This window comes from Balaenoptera acutorostrata, chromosome 9, assembly GCF_949987535.1.
Source record: "Balaenoptera acutorostrata chromosome 9, mBalAcu1.1, whole genome shotgun sequence".
NCBI lineage: Eukaryota > Metazoa > Chordata > Mammalia > Artiodactyla > Balaenopteridae > Balaenoptera > Balaenoptera acutorostrata.
Window position 1 is genome coordinate 13765920 of NC_080072.1, and position 18339 is coordinate 13784258.

The 18339-nt window shown below is 39.6% G+C and overlaps 1 protein-coding gene across 1 annotated transcript in view; it reads left to right on the plus strand.

Annotated features, from left to right (window-relative positions):
- Positions 1-18339, plus strand: part of NUP160 (nucleoporin 160) — a 61625-nt gene that overhangs the window by 2330 nt on the left and 40956 nt on the right. Inside the window, exons 3-8 of the mRNA XM_057553452.1 lie at positions 1568-1778; positions 2399-2621; positions 3957-4035; positions 4905-5019; positions 5523-5681; positions 18135-18212. Of these exons, the coding sequence (XP_057409435.1) occupies positions 1568-1778; positions 2399-2621; positions 3957-4035; positions 4905-5019; positions 5523-5681; positions 18135-18212 (865 nt within the window). The remainder of the gene's footprint in view (positions 1-1567; positions 1779-2398; positions 2622-3956; positions 4036-4904; positions 5020-5522; positions 5682-18134; positions 18213-18339) is intronic.

Genomic DNA, 18339 nt, shown 5'->3' on the forward strand with positions numbered 1-18339 from the left:
AAAGGAACAAAAAGTGCAAAAACCCTGAGTCAGGAGCTTGTGTGTTGTTTTCAAAGAATGGCAAAGGGCTAGGAGTCTGCAACTGAGTGAACAAAGGATAGAGGAATAAGGTAGCCAAGAGCCAGATTAAGGTTTTGTCGGTTATTTTAAGGCTTTGACTTTTACTCTGAGTGAGATCAGAGGTTTTTAAGTGAAGAAATGGCATGGTCTAAGTTGTGTTTTTAAAAGGTTGCTTGGCTGCTGTGTTGAGAACAGAGTGTAGTAGGAAAGGGTGGGAGCAGGGAGACCAGTTAGAGGTTAGCGCCACAATCCAGACAAAAAATGGTGGTGGCTTAGACTGGGGTTGGTATTGTTAGAGGCAGTGAGAAATGTTCTGATTGTGGATATGTTTTTTTTGGGGGGGGGTGCTGTGTTGGGTCTTCGTTGCTGCGTGCGGGCTTTCTCTAGTTGTAGCAAGCAGGGGCTACTCTTCGTTGCAGTGTGCGGGCTTCTCGTTGCGGTGGTTTCTCTTGTTGCAGAGCACAGGCTCTAGGCATGCGGGCTTAGTTGCTCCGCGGCATGTGGGATCTTCCCAGACCAGGGCTCGAACCCATGTCCCCTGCGTTGGCAGGCAGATTCTTAACCACTGTGCCACCAGGGAGGTCCCTGTGGATATGTTTTAAAAGTGATTTTATTAGGATTTACTATTAGATCAGATGTAGGGTATATAGAAAGAGGAGATTCAAGGGTGACCCCCAGATATTTGGCTTGAACAACTAGAAGTTATAGAGATGTCATTAATGAGTTGGAAAAGAGTGCAGGTGAAGCAGGTGTTTTCGTTTCTTTGTCTTTCAGATTTGCTGTGTCCTGGAATTCTGTTTTGGACAGGTTTAGTTTGAGATCCTTGTTAGATATACAAGTAGAAGTGTTGAGGCAGTAGTCAGGAGGTCAGTGGAGAGTTTGGGCTGAATAAGATACAGATTTAGGAATGGTAGGCATTCAGTGGCATTTAAAGCTGTTATATCAAAGGAGATCATCTAGAGAATGGATTCGGGTGGTGTGGTAGATGAGGTGATGGCAAGTTAGGGCATTCCCAGAATAGTGCTTTCTATGGCTCCAAAGCTACCACATGGCAGAGTTGTGCCTCAAGAAGAGTCTTCCCTGCATCCTAGGAGGAGGAAGCTACAGAAGGGGAAATACCCACATTTATAAGGTCACTATAGTTTGACTCGGTAGTAACATATGTAGAGGCCACATTGCACTATAAGTAATGAGGGTGTGTGGTGTGAATTTTCATTATAGTGGCGTTTAATTGCTTTGAATATTGTTTTTAAAAAATGGACTATGAAGTTTGGAAATGCCTCCATTTAACAGAGAATCATATAATACGATTTGCATCTTATATAGTGCTGTGTTTTGTAGACTATATAATGTGGTGGTTTGGAATGTCAAAATTGGTCTGAATTTGTTTATCCAAAATTTTCAAATTGGGAGAGTTCATCTGGAAATTATTGCCATACATTTCAATGCAACAATCAGAAAGAAAAGCATAAACTTTTTTTTAACAAATGTCTCTTCACTTTAATAGGAAGACCTCTGGAGATACATTGGAGCTGGTGGAAGAGTCACTGGACATAAATCTGTTAAATAATGCAGTTCGCCTCAAATTCCAAAATTGCATCCTCTTACCCGGAGGGGTTCATGTCTCTGAGACTCAGAATCATGTGATAATCTTGATATTAACCAATCAAACAGTGCACAGGTTACTTTTACCACACCCTTCCCGGATGTATAGGAGTGTAAGTTGGTTAAGTATAATATCCTTTAATTCCCAAGTTACTCTGACTGTCACAAATTTAGTAATAGAGCAATGTCCTTTGGAATTGAAGAATATTTGGATTCTTTGCTGGCCCTAACCAAGCATACTATCATAGTTACTATTTAAAATGATCACACACATTTTAAGCTGCAAAAATAGTTTCATTAAAAAGAATAGCTTTGGGGACTTCCCTGGCAGTCCAGTGGTTAAGATTCCATGCTTCCACTTCATGGGGCGTGGGTTCCATCCCTGGTCTGGGAACTAAGATCCTGCATGCCGTGTGGTGTGGCCAAAAAAAAAAAAAGAATAGCTTTCTGGGAATTCCCTGGTGGTCCAGTGGTTAGGACTCCACACTTTCATTGCCGAGGGTGCAGGTTCGATCCCTGCTCAGGGAACTAAGATCCTGCAAGCCCCGCGGCCCAGCCAAAAATTAAAATTAAAAAAAATAATAAAGTGGAGAGCCATGATTTAAAAAAAGAAAAAATAGCTTTCTTTTTAAGCTCAACGATTTTTTACTTTAAAAACATAGCGATTGGGAGGAACTGAGCAAAATCCAGTTTATTTTGGTTTAACAGATTTTTCTTTTTAATTACTCCACAGGAGTTGGTAATTGAAAGTCAGATGCAGTCAGTATTCACTGACATTGGAAAAGTTGACTTCAGGGATCCTTGCAACTATCAGTTAATTCCAACAGTACCTGGACTCTCCCCTAATTCTACCACCTCGGCAGCCTGGCTTAGCAATGATGGGGAGGCTCTGTTTGCTCTACCATCTCCCTCTGGGGGAATCTTTGTTCTTAAACTACCTCCTTATGACGTACCTGGTAAGAACGGGAACTGAGCATGGATTTAATTTTAAACAAAGGAATACTGGCATTAAAACAGATGTTAGAAGTCCAAAGCCATCATCTAATGCAGGAATTGCTTCTTTACTACCCTAAAATGGTCATTCATTATTGCTTGCATTATGACTCCCTAATGCTTTACTGTTTTTTTCCTAAGAGGGCGGGATTTTATATAGTGGATGAGGAACTGTCCAGCTTACTGGAGTATGGGAAAACAGATAACTGTAAGGTGACCTATTCTAAGGCCTTTAGTAGACATGAGTTGACTGGTTTTCTACCTTCACTTTGTGGTATTGTAACTAAAATAAGTTAACTGAAACAAGGAAGCTCAGTGCTCATACCCTGCTCCAAGTCGCCACTCCTCTTACCTGGATTATTGCATTTGCTTCCTAAATAGCTCCCCAGATCTGTCCTTACCCCTCTGCAGAAACTTCTCAGGCAGACCGGTACATTTTAAAACCCAAGGTGAGTCATGTCATTCCACTGCTCAAAGCCCTCGGATCGGGGCTGTTCTTCATCTCACTCTGAATAAACCCAAAGTCCTTACTGTGACACCCCACTGCCTCTCTAACCTCATCGTCTCATTCTTTCCCCCCTCCTCTGAACTGGCCACATGCCTTCTTGCAATTCCTTGAACATACCAGGTACACCTACCTCAGGGCTTTGGCGGGGCTAGTCTCCCCAGCTACCAGTGTGGCTCATTCCCTCAGCTCCTTTAGGTTCTTACTCAGTGTCACCTCAGTGGGTGACCTGACCACCTTTTAAAAATTGTAACACAATTTTAACAATAACACAATTGTACACACGCACCCCATCCCCATTCACTATACCCTTTCTATGTTTTATTTTTCTCCACTCTTTACATTCTACTTAATTTGTTAACTGTCTCTGCTTCTCCCTTCCTGCCAATGGAATGTAAGTTCCATGAGGACAGGAGTGTTTTAATTTGTTTTATTTACTGCTGTATCTCTAGCACCTAGAACTGTGCCTAGCACGTGAAAGGTACTCAGTGTTGCTTTTGGAAAGAATGAAGTGCTGCTTCCGAGCAGCAATATGGGTTACTGTTTGTAAATGGCAAAAATTTCCCCTAGGAATATAAAAATGCTGTTGTTATTGATCCCGTAATGATTCAAAACATTTTAGGTATGGTATATGTGGAAAGGTACAGCCTAAGACTTCCTTAGTATAGAAATGTAGAAGCCTGTCACCTATTATAACTTCCTTGTTCGTGTTTGCATCCTTCTTGCCTTTGGGCTTCACTGAGTATGATCAAGAGGTGCCTTGGATATCATTGGTCTATTTTCAATCTTGTAGGGATGGTGTCAGTTGTGGAGCTGAAACAGAGTTCAGTAATGCAACGATTGCTTATAGGCTGGATGCCGACAGTTATCAGGTGAGTGATCTCTGGTCAGTAAATCATGGGGCCCAAGAACTTAATCTTTTGCCCTGGTCAACACCTGTTAGTGCTTCCAGTCTGACTCCAAGGCAAATAAACATTATACTGGAAAGGAGAAGGGTCTACACAACGTTACATTCCATCTGAGAAGAGCTGCACTCCAGAGCCCACTTCATTTGTGACTTGACACTTTGACAACAGAAACTGGCTTACTATACTTCTCACAATATCCAGTTCAGTGCTCTGCCCTGACTTACCAAATCCAATTTTGTGTAATATTAGAAGTAGAAAGTTTGATGGTTAGAACAGTATTCCATTGATATCTAGCGCTTTTTAAAATTTATCAGAATAATTGGATATAAATCAAATAGAAAATGTAGTTGTCTTTTTTTTTCTTTAATTAATTTGTTTATTTTTGGCTGCGTTGGATCTTCGTTGCTGCATGCGGGCTTTCTCTAGCTGCGGCGAGCGGGGGCTACTCTTCGTTGCAGTGCACAGGCTTCTCATTGCAGTGGCTTCTCTTGTTGCAGAGCACAGCTCTAGGCACGTGGGCTTCAGTAGTTGTGGCACGCAGGCTCTAGAGAGCAGGCTCAGTAGTTGTGGCGCACGGGCTTAGTTGCTCTGCGGCATGTGGGATCTTCCCGGACCAGGGCTCGAACCCATGTCCCCTGCATTGGCAGGTGGATTCTTAACCACTGCGCCACCAGGGAAGCCAGAAAACGTAGTCATCTTATACCAGCCTGTAAACTCTTTTCCTTCTGTTAAGAGTGTGCATTTATAATTTTATTTTATCTCTTAAATTGCAAATTCTAATAATCAGGTAATTTGCAACAATAAAACTCTAAAACTTGGCCTTATGTCTTCAGAGGTGATCAGGGGCCTTCAGATCGTCCCCTGAATCTTGCTGTTTATTGTGTCAAGCACGATGCCTTCATCTTTGCTCTATGTCAAGATCATAAACTACGAATGTGGTCTTATAAGGTAAATGCTACATTTATAGTTACTACAAGTTAAAATAGGATTGCAAATTGTAGGGGACTTGAAATAAATCCTGCTTCTCATAATATGATGAGATCTCTTAGTTTGGAAATTATGGGGCATTTCCAGATTCAGACAGTTTCATTTAGCTTATTTTTCATACATTTCTCCCCTAACCTTTTGTATTTTTATTTTGAAAATTATGAGTCCTACAGAAACATTGAAGTGGTACAGAGTATACTCTTCACTTCGGAACAAATGTATTTTTAAAATGCAAGTTGGTAAAATAGTTTTCAACATTCGTAAATAAAACAGCTGATGATTTTATCTATCAGACTAAAGAGATATTTTCATCTCAGCCCTTTAAAAAAAAACCCTTAAGGCCCTTCAGATAAATTAGATAGAGTGCTAGATATAATGGATGTGCATTCTTTAAAAAGGGAAGGAGTTTGTTTTTCTATCCTGAATATTCTTTAATACTACTTACTAAATGTTTTCTTGGGCAGGACCAAATGTGCCTGATGGTAGCTGACATGCTAGAGTATGTCCCTGTGAATAAAGATCTTCGGCTCACTGCTGGAACTGGACACAAATTACGACTTGCCTATTCCCCTTCCGTGGGACTCTACCTAGGGATATACATGCATGCACCAAAGCGAGGACAGGTATGAAACAAATGAGAGACGTATCAAGTTATTCTGTATATACTGTTATGGGGAAGTAGCTATAGACTCATTGAGTCTATTTAAGCTCTTCACACCAACCTAGATGTATCTTGCATTGTTTCTGCAGAGATGGTAGGTTTTGTGCTAATATGTGAATTAAAAGATCTTGAAGGAAAAGTCAGGATGAAAGGGAGTAGAGAGTTTAAAGGAATATGGAAGGAAAAGTTAACCAAAACTGAGCAAGAAAGAGCCAATTTGAAAGTCTGGGTGAAAAAATGGAGTTGTGAAAGGGATGTAGATGTTATTAAGAGGTACAGGGGAAGTTAATTTTTAGAAATAATTTTGCTCATCATCTAAACACTAGCTATTGTATGTCAATGAGGTATTTAGGATACAATACAATGGTATAATCATATAATAAACAGCCACGGAATTCCCTGGCATTCCAGTGGTTAGGACTCTGAGCGTCCAATGCCAGGGGCCTGGGTTCAAGGGGGAACTAAGATCCCGCAAGCTGCGTGGCCAAATAAATAAATAAACAGCCGCTTGTTGGGTATTGTGTGTTTGGCATGTTGCCAGGCCCTTTATGTACATTAATAGCAAATGCTTGGGCTGTGCTTATTACTCACACACTACACATATCATCCGTTTAATCCTAATAACATTCCAGTGAGGTAGGGTTTGTCCCCCTCACTCTGCCGGAGCCCTGATTCCCCATGCTGGGTGCTGCTCTGCTTGGTGCCCTCTTCACTCCTGTTGGGCTCTGATATCCCACTCCAGGTTGCCCTTCCACATGGATGCCCTTCTCACCCTACTTGGGCCCTGACACTCTGTACTAGTCTCCCCCCCTGCCATGCAGTGGACACCCTTCTCACCTAGTTGGGCTCTAGTCCCCAGTGCAGGCTGCCACTCTCTGTGGACACTCTCCTCACCCTGCTTGAGTTCTCACCCTGCCCCAGACCTTCCATATATGTGGACACCCTCTCACCCTGCTCATGCACCTCACCCTAAGCCAGGCTACTCCCAAATATGAAGACTTTTCTACATTCTTGGGTTCTTGATTCATTCTGCAGTCCCTTCCTTGGGCTCATAATTTGTTAGAATGGCCCACATAACTCAGGGAAACACTCACTTACATTTACTAGTTTATTGTGTGATAAATGATGAAGAGGTATGTAGGGCAAGGTCCAGAAGGGTCTCATGGTGTTGAGGTGCACCACCCTCCCAACACACGGATGTGTTCACCAACCTGGAAGCTCTCCAAATCCCATACCTTAAGAATTTTTAAGGAGGCTTCATCACATAGGCATGATGGGTTACTAATTCAATTTCTAGCCTTTCTTCACTTTCCAGAGGATGGGAGTTAGGGCTGAAAGTTTCAAGCTTTTAATTAGACTTGGTCTTTCTGGTGACTAGCCCCCATCCTGAAGCTATCCAGGAGTCACCTCATTAGAACAAAAAGTGTTCCCATAACCCAGGATATTCAAAGGAATTTAGGAGCTCTGTGTCGGGATCCAGGGTCAAAGATCAAACATTAGAACAAAAGATGCTCCTGGCACCTCTGTCACTCAGGAGATTGCAGGAGTTTTAGGAGCTCAGTGTCAGGAACCAGAACCAGAGACCAATATATATATTTATTATTACTTCACAGATTCTGATAGAGGTTTGTTGACTCTGTAGATCATATTGGAAAGAATTGCCATCTTAGCAATATTAAGGCTTTTGGTTCATGAACATGGGATGCTTTTCCATTTATTTAGATTGTATTTAACTTTTTTAGCGATGTTTTATAGTTTTCATAGTATAAGTTTTGCAGGGTTTCTTTAATCAGTTTATTTGTATATATTTTATTCCTTTTGATACTATTGTAAATGAAATTATCTTCTTAATTTCATTTCAGATTGCTCATTGCAGGTTTATAGAAATACAATTCATTTTTTTATATCGATCTTGTATCCTGTAACCCTACAGAACTCTTACTAGTTTTAGTAGTGTTATAGTGGAATTCTTGGGACTTTCTATTTACAGGACAATATCATCTGCAAATAAAGATAGATTTACTGCTTCCTTTCCGATCTGGGTGCCTTTTTTTTTCCCCCCCTTAAATTGCCTTGGATAGATCCTCCAGTACAATGTTGAATAGAAGTGACAAGAGTTGTCTTATTCCTGATTTAAGAGAGAAAGTTTTTAGTCTTTCACCACTGAGTGTGATGTTATCTGAATTTCTCATAATGCCCTTTATCGTGTTGAGGAAGTTACTTTCTATTCCTAGCTTGTTGAGTGTTTTATTAATGAAAGAGTATTCAGTTTGGTACCACTGCCTTGATTCACATTGACACCAATAATTTTACCTACCATTGCTTTTGCATTATCAGTGCAAATATTAACACAGTGAAAAGGGCAAATGATGCAGTATTATTATGAAAAGTGTTTTGACCTCACTAATCCCCTGAAACAGTCTTAGGGACCTCTAGGAATCTATGGCCCATATTTTGAGAACCACTGCTCTAAACATTAGACTGAGATTGAATATGCTATTCTAGGAGTGGTATCAAACTGAGCTGAGCTATTACCTCCTTTGGTTTGAGCATTATGGTTCTATTAATGAAGCCTAAAATCAGATACACTTTTAGCAGCCATGTAACACTGTTGTGCCTATACAGAGTATAATGAAGTTGAGGTCTTTCTTTTTTTCCTTCTTTTTTTGAACAAAAACTGCTCTTCAGCATTTTTTTTCTCCCTAATCTGCACATTTGAAGGTTTTTATTTTTAATCTCTGTAATATTTTACACCCATTCCAATTTTTTAAAAATATATTTATTTATTTATTTATTTTTGGCTGTGTTGGGTCTTCGTTGCTGTGTGCAGGCTTTCTCTAGTTGTGGTGAGCGGGGCTACTCTTCGTTGTGGTATGTGGGCTTCTCATTGTGGTGACTTGTCTTGTTGTGGAGCACGGGCTCTAGGTTCACGGGCTTCAGTAGTTGTGGCTCGCGGGCTCTAGAGCTCAGGCTCAGTAGCTGTGGTGCATGGGCTTAGTTGCTCCGTGGTATGTGGGATCTTCCGGGACCAGGGCTTGAACCCATGTCCCTTGCATTGGCAGGTGGATTCTTAACCACTGCGCCACCAGGCAAGCCCTACACCCATTCCTGTTAATTTCATTTGTTTCTTCTTGGCTTTCTTTTCGTTCTTTGGGTTCTAATTCTGTTAATAAGTGCATTAATTTAATCATTTACAGCAGCATGTCCTCAGTGTTATAAATATGCCGTCTGTATTTCCATCTAGGACACTAATAAAAATCTCAAACAGAAGTCCTGTAGACCTATGGTGTGGTCTGTGGAATGGTCCTGGGCCACAGATTATTTGTTACTGGATTGCAGTGAGATAGATAAATACAGAAAGTGAGAGAATGCATTAGAAGCTTTTATAGTGATGTTGCCACAGACATTCAAGGTTTCTGTATTTCATAAAAGTATCAGTCTGGAACAGATTAGAAATTAAAAGAAAAAAAAACCACTGTTCCTTTCCACAGGTAGTTTGAGGAGCACTGCACTGGACCAGCATTTTTCCAACTTTTTGGCTAGAATCTACAATATTTTGCATTGCTACCTAGTATATACATATGTGGTGATGGGCATATAACAGAAAATAGTTTTCATGAAACGTGTTTACCTTTACCATGAGTGATGAACTGATAAACGCTGATACTTTGTTTATTTTTTTTTCTTTTTTCTTTTTTCTTTTTTTATAAATTTATTTATTTATTTTTAGCTGTGTTGGGTCTTCGTTTCTGTGCGAGGGCTTTCTCTAGTTGCAGCGAGCGGGGGCCACTCCTCATTGCGGTGCATGGGCCTCTCACTATCGCGGCCTCTCTTGTTGTGGAGCACAGGCTCCAGACGCGCAGGCTCAGTAATTGTGGCTCACGGGCCCAGCTGCTCCACGGCATGTGGGATCTTCCCAAACCAGGGCTCGAACCCATGTGCCCTGAATTGGCAGGCAGATTCTCAACCACTGCGCCACCAGGGAAGCCCTCTTTTTTTTTTTTTAATGCTGGTTGAGACCTCCTAAATTTGATTCATGTCCCACTAATGGGTTGAGATATTCACCTTGTAAATACAGCTCTAGGCTAGAATGAATATGAGCATTACATATATTTCTCATATTTCATACACTCCTATTTTTCTCTCAAAAGGACTCTCACTGTATATTTTTCTTTTAGTACTTCCTTGTGAACAGTTGCTTATGTTATAAGGATAGAATCTTAATCACTCTTATCAGTTGATAATGCATTTTCTTTATCAAAAAATTATTTAAAATATTGTCCATCAAATATTATTTTTTCAGTTTGACATTTTTTGTTTTGGCCGTGGAGTTAAATACTAAACATGAATTATTTTATAAGGTTTTATTTTATTTTATTTTTTATTTTTTTAAACATCTTTATTGGAGTATAATTGCTTTACAATGGTGTGTTAGTTTCTGCTTTATAACAAAGTGAATCAGTTATACATATACATATGTTCCCATATCTCTTCCCTCTTGCATCTCCCTCCCTCCCACCCTCCCTATCCCACCCCTCTAGGTGGTCACAAAGCACCAAGCTGATCTCCCTGTGCTATGCGGCTGCTTCCCACTAGCTATCTATTTTACATTTGTTAGTGTATATATGTCCATGACACTCTCTCACCCTGTCACATCTCACCCCTCCCCCTCCCCATATCCTCAAGTCCATTCTCTAGTAGGCCTGTGTCTTTATTCCCGTCTTGCCACTAGGTTCTTCATGGCCTTTTTTTTTTTTTTAATTCCTTAGATTCCATACATATGTGTTAGCATACTGTATTTGTTTTTCTCTTTCTGACTTACTTCAGTCTGTATGACAGACTCTAACTCCATCCACCTCATTACAAATACCTCCATTTCATTTCTTTTTATGGCTGAGTAATATTCCATTGTATATATGTGCCACATCTTCTTTATCCATTCATCCAATGATGGACACTTTGGTTGCTTCCATGTCCTGGCTATTGTAAATAGAGCTGCAATGAACATTTTGGTACATGACTCTTTTTGAATTATGGTTTTCTCAGGGTATATGCCCAGTACTGGGATTGCTGGGTCATATGGTAGTTCTATTTTTAGTTTTTTAAGGAACCTCCATACTGTTCTCCATAGTGGCTGTATCAATTTACATTCCCACCAACAGTGCAAGAGTGTTCCCTTTCCTCCACACCCTCTCCAGCATTTATTGTTTCTAGATTTTTTGATGATGGCCATTCTGACCGGTGTGAGATGATACCTCATTGTAGCTTTGATTTGCATTTCTCTAATGATTAATGATGTTGAGCATTCTTTCATGTGTCTGTTGGCCATCTGTATATTTTCTTTAGAGAAATGTCTATTTAGGTCTTCTGCCCATTTTTGGATTGGGTTGTTTTTTTTTTTATTGAGCTGCGTGAGCTGCTTGTAAATCTTGGAGATTAATCCTTTGTCAGTTGCTTCATTTGCAAATATTTTCTCCCATTCTGAGGGTTGTCTTTTCGTCTTGTTTATGGTTTCCTTTGCTGTGCAAAAGCTTTTCAGTTTCATTAGGTCCCATTTGTTTATTTGTGTTTTTATTTCCATTTCTCTAGGGGCTGGGTCAAAAAGGATCTTGCTGTGATTTATGTCATAGAGTGTTCTGCCTATGTTTTCCTCTAAGAGTTTGATAGTGTCTGGCCTTACACTTAGGTCTTTAATCCATTTTGAGTTTATTTTTGTGTATGGTGTCAGGGAGTGTTCTAATTTCATACTTTTACATGTACCTGTCCAATTTTCCCAGCACCACTTATTGAAAAGGCTGTCTTTTCTCCACTGTATATTCTTGCCTCCTTTATCGAAGATAAGGTGACCATATGTGCGTGGGTTTATCTCTGGGCTTTCTATCCTGTTCCATTGGTCTATATTTCTGTTTTTGTGCCAGTACCAAACTGTCTTGATTACTGTAGCTTTGTAATATAGTCTGAAGTCAGGGAGCCTGATTCCTCCAGCTCCATTTTTCGTTCTCAAGATTGCTTTGGCTATTCGGGGTCTTTTGTGTCTCCATACAAATTGTGAAATTTTTTGTTCTAGTTATGTGAAAAATGCCAGTGGTAGTTTGATAGGGATTGCATTGAATCTGTAGATTGCTTTGGGTAGTGGAGTCATTTTCACAGTGTTGATTCTTCCAATCCAAGAACATGGTATATCTCTCCATCTATTTGTATCATCTTTAATTTCTTTCATCAGTGTCCTATAATTTTCTGCATACAGGTCTTTTGTCTCCTTAGGTAGGTTTATTCCTAGATATTTTATTCTTTTTGTTGCAATGGTAAACGGGAGTGTTTTCTTAATTTCACTTTCAGATTTTTCATCATTAGTATATAGGAATGCAAGAGATTTCTGTGCATTAATTTTCTATCCTGCTACTTTACCAAATTCACTGACTAGTTCTAATAGTTTTCTGGTAGCATCTTTAGGATTCTCTATGTATAGTAACATGTCATCTGCAAACAGTGACAGCTTTACTTCTTCTTTTCCGATTTGGATTCCTTTTATTTCTTTTTCTTCTCTGATTGCTGTGGCTAACACTTCCAAAACTATGTTGAATAATAGTGGTGAGAGTGGGCAACCTTGTCTTGTTCCTGATCTTAGTGGAAATGGTTTCAGTTTTTCACCATTGAGGACAATGTTGGCTGTGGGTTTGTCATATATGGCCTTTATTATGTTGAGGAAAGTTCCCTCTATGCCTACTTTCTGCAGGGCTTTTATCATAAATGGGTGTTGAATTTTGTCGAAAGCTTTCTCTGCATCTATTGAGATGATCATATGGTTTTTCTCCTTCAATTTGTTAATATGATGTATCACGTTGATTGATTTGCGTATATTGAAGAATCCTTGCATTCCTGGGATAAACCCCACTTGATCATGGTGTATAATCCTTTTAATGTGCTGTTGGATTCTGTTTGCTAGTATTTTGTTGAGGATTTTTGCATCTATGTTCATCAGTGATATTGGCCTGTAGTTTTCTTTCTTTGTGACATCTTTGTCTGGTTTTGGTATCAGGGTGATGGTGGCCTCGTAGAATGAGTTTGGGAGTGTTCCTCCCTCTGCAATATTTTGGAAGAGTTTGAGAAGGATAGGTGTTAGCTCTTCTCTAAATGTTTGATAGAATTCGCCTGTGAAGCCATCTGGTCCTGGGCTTTTGTTTGTTGGAAGATTTTTAGTCACAGTTTCAATTTCAGTGCTTGTGATTGGTCTGTTCATATTTTCTATTTCATCCTGGTTCAGTCTTGGCAGGTTGTGCATTTCTAAGAATCTGTCCATTTCTTCCAGGTTGCCCATTTTATTGGCATAGAGTTGCTTGTAGTAATCTCTCATGATCGTTTGTATTTCTGCAGTGTCAGTGGTTACTTCTCCTTTTTCATTTCTAATTCTATTGATTTGAGGCTTCTCCCTTTTTCTCTTGATGAGTCTGGCTAATGGTTTATCAATTTTGTTTATCTTCTCAAAGAACCAGCTTTTAGTTTCATTGATTTTTGCTATTGTTTCCTTCATTTCTTTTTCATTTATTTCTGATCTGATCTTTATGATTTCTTTCCTTCTGCTAGCTTTGGGGTTTTTTTGCTCTTCTTTCTGTAATTGCTTTAGGTGCAAGGTTAGGGTGTTTATTCGAGATATTTCCTGTTTCTTGATGTAGGCTTGTATTGCTATAAACTTCCCTCTTAGCACTGCTTTTGCTGCATCCCATAGGTTTTGGGTCGTCGTGTCTCCACTGTCATTTGTTTCTAGGTATTTTTTGATTTCCCCTTTGATTTCTTCAGTGATCACTTCGTTATTAAGTAGTGTATTGTGTAGCCTCATGTGTTTGTATTTTTTACAGATCTTTTCCTGTAATTGATATCTAGTCTCATAGCGTTGTGGTCGGAAAAGATACTTGATACGATTTCAATTTTCTTAAATTTACCAAGGCTTGATTTGTGACCCAAGATATGATCTATCCTGGAGAATGTTCCATGAGCACTTGAGAAAAATGTGTATTCTGTTGTTTTTGGGTGGAATGTCCTATAAATATCAATTAAGTCCATCTTGTTTAATGTATCATTTAAAGCTTGTGTTTCCTTATTTATTTTCACTTTGGATAATCTGTCCATTGGTGAAAGTGGGGTGTTAAAGTCCCCTACTATGATTGTGTTGCTGTCGATTTCCCCTTTTATGGCTGTTAGTATTTGCCTTATGTATTGAAGTGCTCCTATGTTGGGTGCATAAATATTTACAATTGTTATACCTTCCTCTTGGATCGATCCCTTGATCATTATATAGTGTCCTTCTTTGTCTCTTGTAATAGTCTTTATTTTAAAGTCTATTTTGTCTGATATGAGAATTACTACTCCAGCTTTCTTTTGATTTCCATTTGCATGGAATATCTTTTTCCATCCCCTCACTTTCAGTCTGTATGTGTCTCTAGGTCTGAAGTGGGTCTCTTGTAGACAGCATATATATGGGTTTTGTTTTTGTATCCATTCAGCCAGTCTGTGTCTTTTGGTGGGAGCATTTAATCCATTTACATTTAAGGTAATTATCGATATGTATGTTCCTATTCCCATTTTCTTAAATGTTTTGGGTTTGTTATTGTAGGTGTTTTCCTTCTCTTGTGTTTCTTGCCTAGAGAAGTTCCTTTAGCATTTGTTCTAAAGCTGGTTTGGTGGTGCTGAACTCTCTCAGCTTTTGCTTGTCTGTAAAGGTTTTAATTTCTCCATCAAATCTGAATGAGATCCTTGCTGGGTAGAGTAACCTTGGTTGTAAGTTTTTCTCCTTCATCACTTTAAGTATATCCTGCCACTCCCTTCTGGCTTGCAGAGTTTCTGCTGAAAGATCAGCTGTTAACCTTATGGGGATTCCCTTGTGTGTTATTTGTTGTTTTTCCCTTGCTGCTTTTAATATGTTTTCTTTATATTTAATTTTTGATAGTTTGATTAATATGTGTCTTGGCATGTTTCTCCTTGGATTTATCCTGTATGGGACTCTCTGTGCTTCCAGGACTTGATTACCTATTTCCTTTCCCATATTAGGGAAGTTTTCAACTATAATCTCTTCAAATATTTTATCAGTCCCTTTCTTTTTCTCTTCTTCTTCTGGGACCCCTATAATTCGAATGTTGGTGTGTTTAATGTTGTCCCAGAGGTCTCTGAGACTGTCCTCAGTTCTTTTCATTCTTTTTTCTTTATTCTGCTCTGCAGTAGTTATTTCCACTATTTTATCTTCCAGGTCACTTATCCGTTCTTCTGCCTCAGTTATTCTGCTATTGATCCCGTCTAGAGTATTTTTAATTTCATATATTGTGTTTTTCATTGTTGCTTGGTTCCTCTTTAGTTCTTCTACGTCCTTGTTAAATGTTTCTTGCATTTTGTCTATTCTATTTCCAAGATTTTGGATCATCTTTACTATCATTATTCTGAATTCTTTTTCAGGTAGACTGCCTATTTCCTCTTCATTTGTTAGGTCTGGTGTGTTTTGACCCTGCTCCTTCACCTGCTGTGTGTTTTTTTGTCTTCTCATTTTGCTTATCTTACTGTGTTTGGGGTCTCCTTTTCACAGGCTGCAGGTTCGTAGTTCCCATTGTTTTTGGTATCTGTCCCCAGGCTAAGGTTCATTCAGTGGGTTGTGTAGGCTTCCTGGTGGAGGGGACTAGTGCCTGTGTTCTGGTGGATGAGGTTGGATCTTGTCTTTCTGGTGGGCACGTCCACATCTGGTGGTGTGTTTTGGGGTGTCTGTGGCCTTATGATTTTAGGCAGCCTCTCTGCTAATGGATGGGGCTGTGTTCCTGTCTTGCTAGTTGTTTGGCATAGGGTGTCCAGCACTGTAGCTTGCTGGTCGTTGAGTGAAGCTGGGTCTTGATGTTGAGATGGAGATCTCTGAGAGATTTTCACCATTTGGTATTACATGGAGCTGGGAGGTCTCTTGTGGACCAGTGTCCTGAAGTTGGCTCTCCCACCTCAGAGGCACAGCCCTGATGCCTGGATGGAGCACCAAGAGCCTTTCATCCACATGGCTCAGAATAAAAGGGAGAAAAAAATAGAAAGAAAGAGGATAAAATAAAATAAAATAAAGCTATTATAACAAAAAATAAGAAAAAAATTATTAAGAATAAATTTATTAAGAAAATTTTTTTTAATTTTAACAAATAGATTTATTAATTTTTATAATAAAAAATAAGAAAAATTTATTAAGAAAAATTTTTTTAATTTTTTAAAATAAAAAATATGAAAAAACTTATTAAAAATTTTTTTTTAATTTCTAAAAATAGAAAATAAGGAAAAAATTATTAAGAAAACATTTATTAGGAAAAAAAATTTTTTAAGTAAAAATAGAAGAAAAAAAAACCGACAGACCTAACCCTAGGTCTAATGGTGAAAGCAAAGCTATGCAGACAAAATCTCACCCAGAAGCATACACATATACACTCACAAAAAAAGGAAAAGGGGAAAAATTAATATCTCCTGCTCCCAAAGTCCACCTCCTGAATTTGGGAGGATTCGTTGTCTATTCAGGTATTCAACAGAAGCAGGCACATCAAGTTGTTTGTGGAGCTTTAATCCGATGCTTCTGAGGCTGCTGGGAGAGATTTCCCTTTCTCTTCTTTGTTCATACAGCTCCCAGGGTTCAGCTTTGGATTTGGACCCGCCTCTGCATGTAGGCCTCTGTGCGGGAGTCTCTCCGCTTTGCCCTCCACACCCCTGTGGCTGCGCTCTCCTCCGTGCCTCTGAAGCTTCCCCCCTCTGCCACCCGCAGTCTCTGCCCGCGAAGGGGCTTCCTAGTGTGTGGAAACCTTTCCTCCTTCACAGCTCCCTCCCACTGGTGCAGGTCCCGTCCCTATTCTTTTGTCTCTGTTATTTCTTTTTTCTTTTGCCCTACCCAAGTCCGTGGGGAGTTTCTTGCCTTTTGGGAGGTCTGACGTCTTCTGCCAGCGTTCAGTGGGTGTTCTGTAGGAGCAGTTCCACGTGTAGATGTATTTCTACTGTATCTGTGGGAAGGAAGGTGATCTCCGCCTCTTACTCTTCCGCCATCTTGCCCAGCTGTTTATAAGGTTTTATTTATTTATTTTTTTTAAATTTATTTATTTATTTTTGGCTGTGTTGGGTCTTCGTTTCTGTGCGACGGCTTCCTCCAGTTGCGGCGAGCAGGGGCCACTCTTCATCGCAGTGCGCGGGCCTCTCACTGTCGTGGCCTCTATTGTTGCGGAGCACAGGCTCCAGACGCGCAGGCTCAGTAGTTGTGGCTCACGGGCCCAGTTGCTCCGCGGCATGTGGGATCCTCCCAGACCAGGGCTCGAACCCGTGTCCCCTGCATTGGCAGGCAGACTCTCAACCACTGTGCCACCAGGGAAGCCCGGTTTTATTTTTAATGAAGATTGACTAGAGTTGATTTGTATTGTGTGTATGTTTTAAATTATTTTTGGTACTTTAGTAAAAATATAAACTTAAAAATAGGTTTCTCATCATAGTGAGATACCACCTCATACCCAAAAGGATAGCTACTATGGGAGGAAAAAACAGAAATACCAAGTGTTGGAGAGGATGTGGAGACATTGGAACCCTTGTGCATTACTGGTGGGAATATAAAATGCTGCAGCCACTATGGGAAACAGCATGGCAGTTCCCCAAAAAATTAGTCATAGAATTTCCATAGGGTCGAGCAATTCCACTTCTGGGTATATACCCAAAAGAATTAAAGTAGGGTCTTTAAGAGATGTTTGTACACCCATGTTCATAGCAACAATATTCCCAGTAGCCAAAAAAGTGGAAGCAACCTAAGTCTTCATCGATGAAAGAATGGATAAACAAGATGTGGTATATACATAAAATGGAATATTATTCAACTTTAAAAAGGAAGGAAATTCTGGGACTTCCCTGGTGGTCCAGTGGTTAAGACACTGCACTTCCAATGCAGGAGGCGCAGGTTCAATCCCTGGTGGGGGAACTAAGATCCCACATCCCACATGCCATGCGGCCGAAAAAAGAAAGGAAGGAAGGAAATTCTGACACGTGCTGCAACATGGATGAGCCTTGAGGATGTTATGCTAAGTAAAAATACAGTCCCAAAAAGACAAATACCGTTAAGATTCCATTATGTAGCAGTCAGGTCATAGTAGAATGCTGGTTGCCAGGGGCTGGGGGGAGGGGGAATAGGGAGTTAATTAATGAGTACAGGGTTTCTGTTCTGAAAAAATGAAAAAAAGTTTTGGAGTTCAGTTGCACAACAATGTGAATATACTTAATACTACTAATCTGTACACTTAAAAATAGTTAAGATGGTAAATGCTACATGTATTTTACCATACTTTTTTTAAAAAAATTAGCTTCTGAATGCTAGTAAGTCTTGCATAGAAAAATAGCATGTTGGTTATTTCAAGTACTGAATTATCCACTTGTGTTTTAACAGTTCTGCATTTTCCAGTTGGTGAGCACTGAGAATAACCGCTATAGCCTAGATCACATTTCCTCACTATTCACATCTCAGGTAGGTTGAGTCGTCCTTTGAATATCATAGAAGTACAGGAAAGAAACATTGGCTAACTTAACTGTGTTGTAATGGGATTGAAATCTTAAAATGGAATATTTAATGAAACTTCATGCAAAAAAATTTC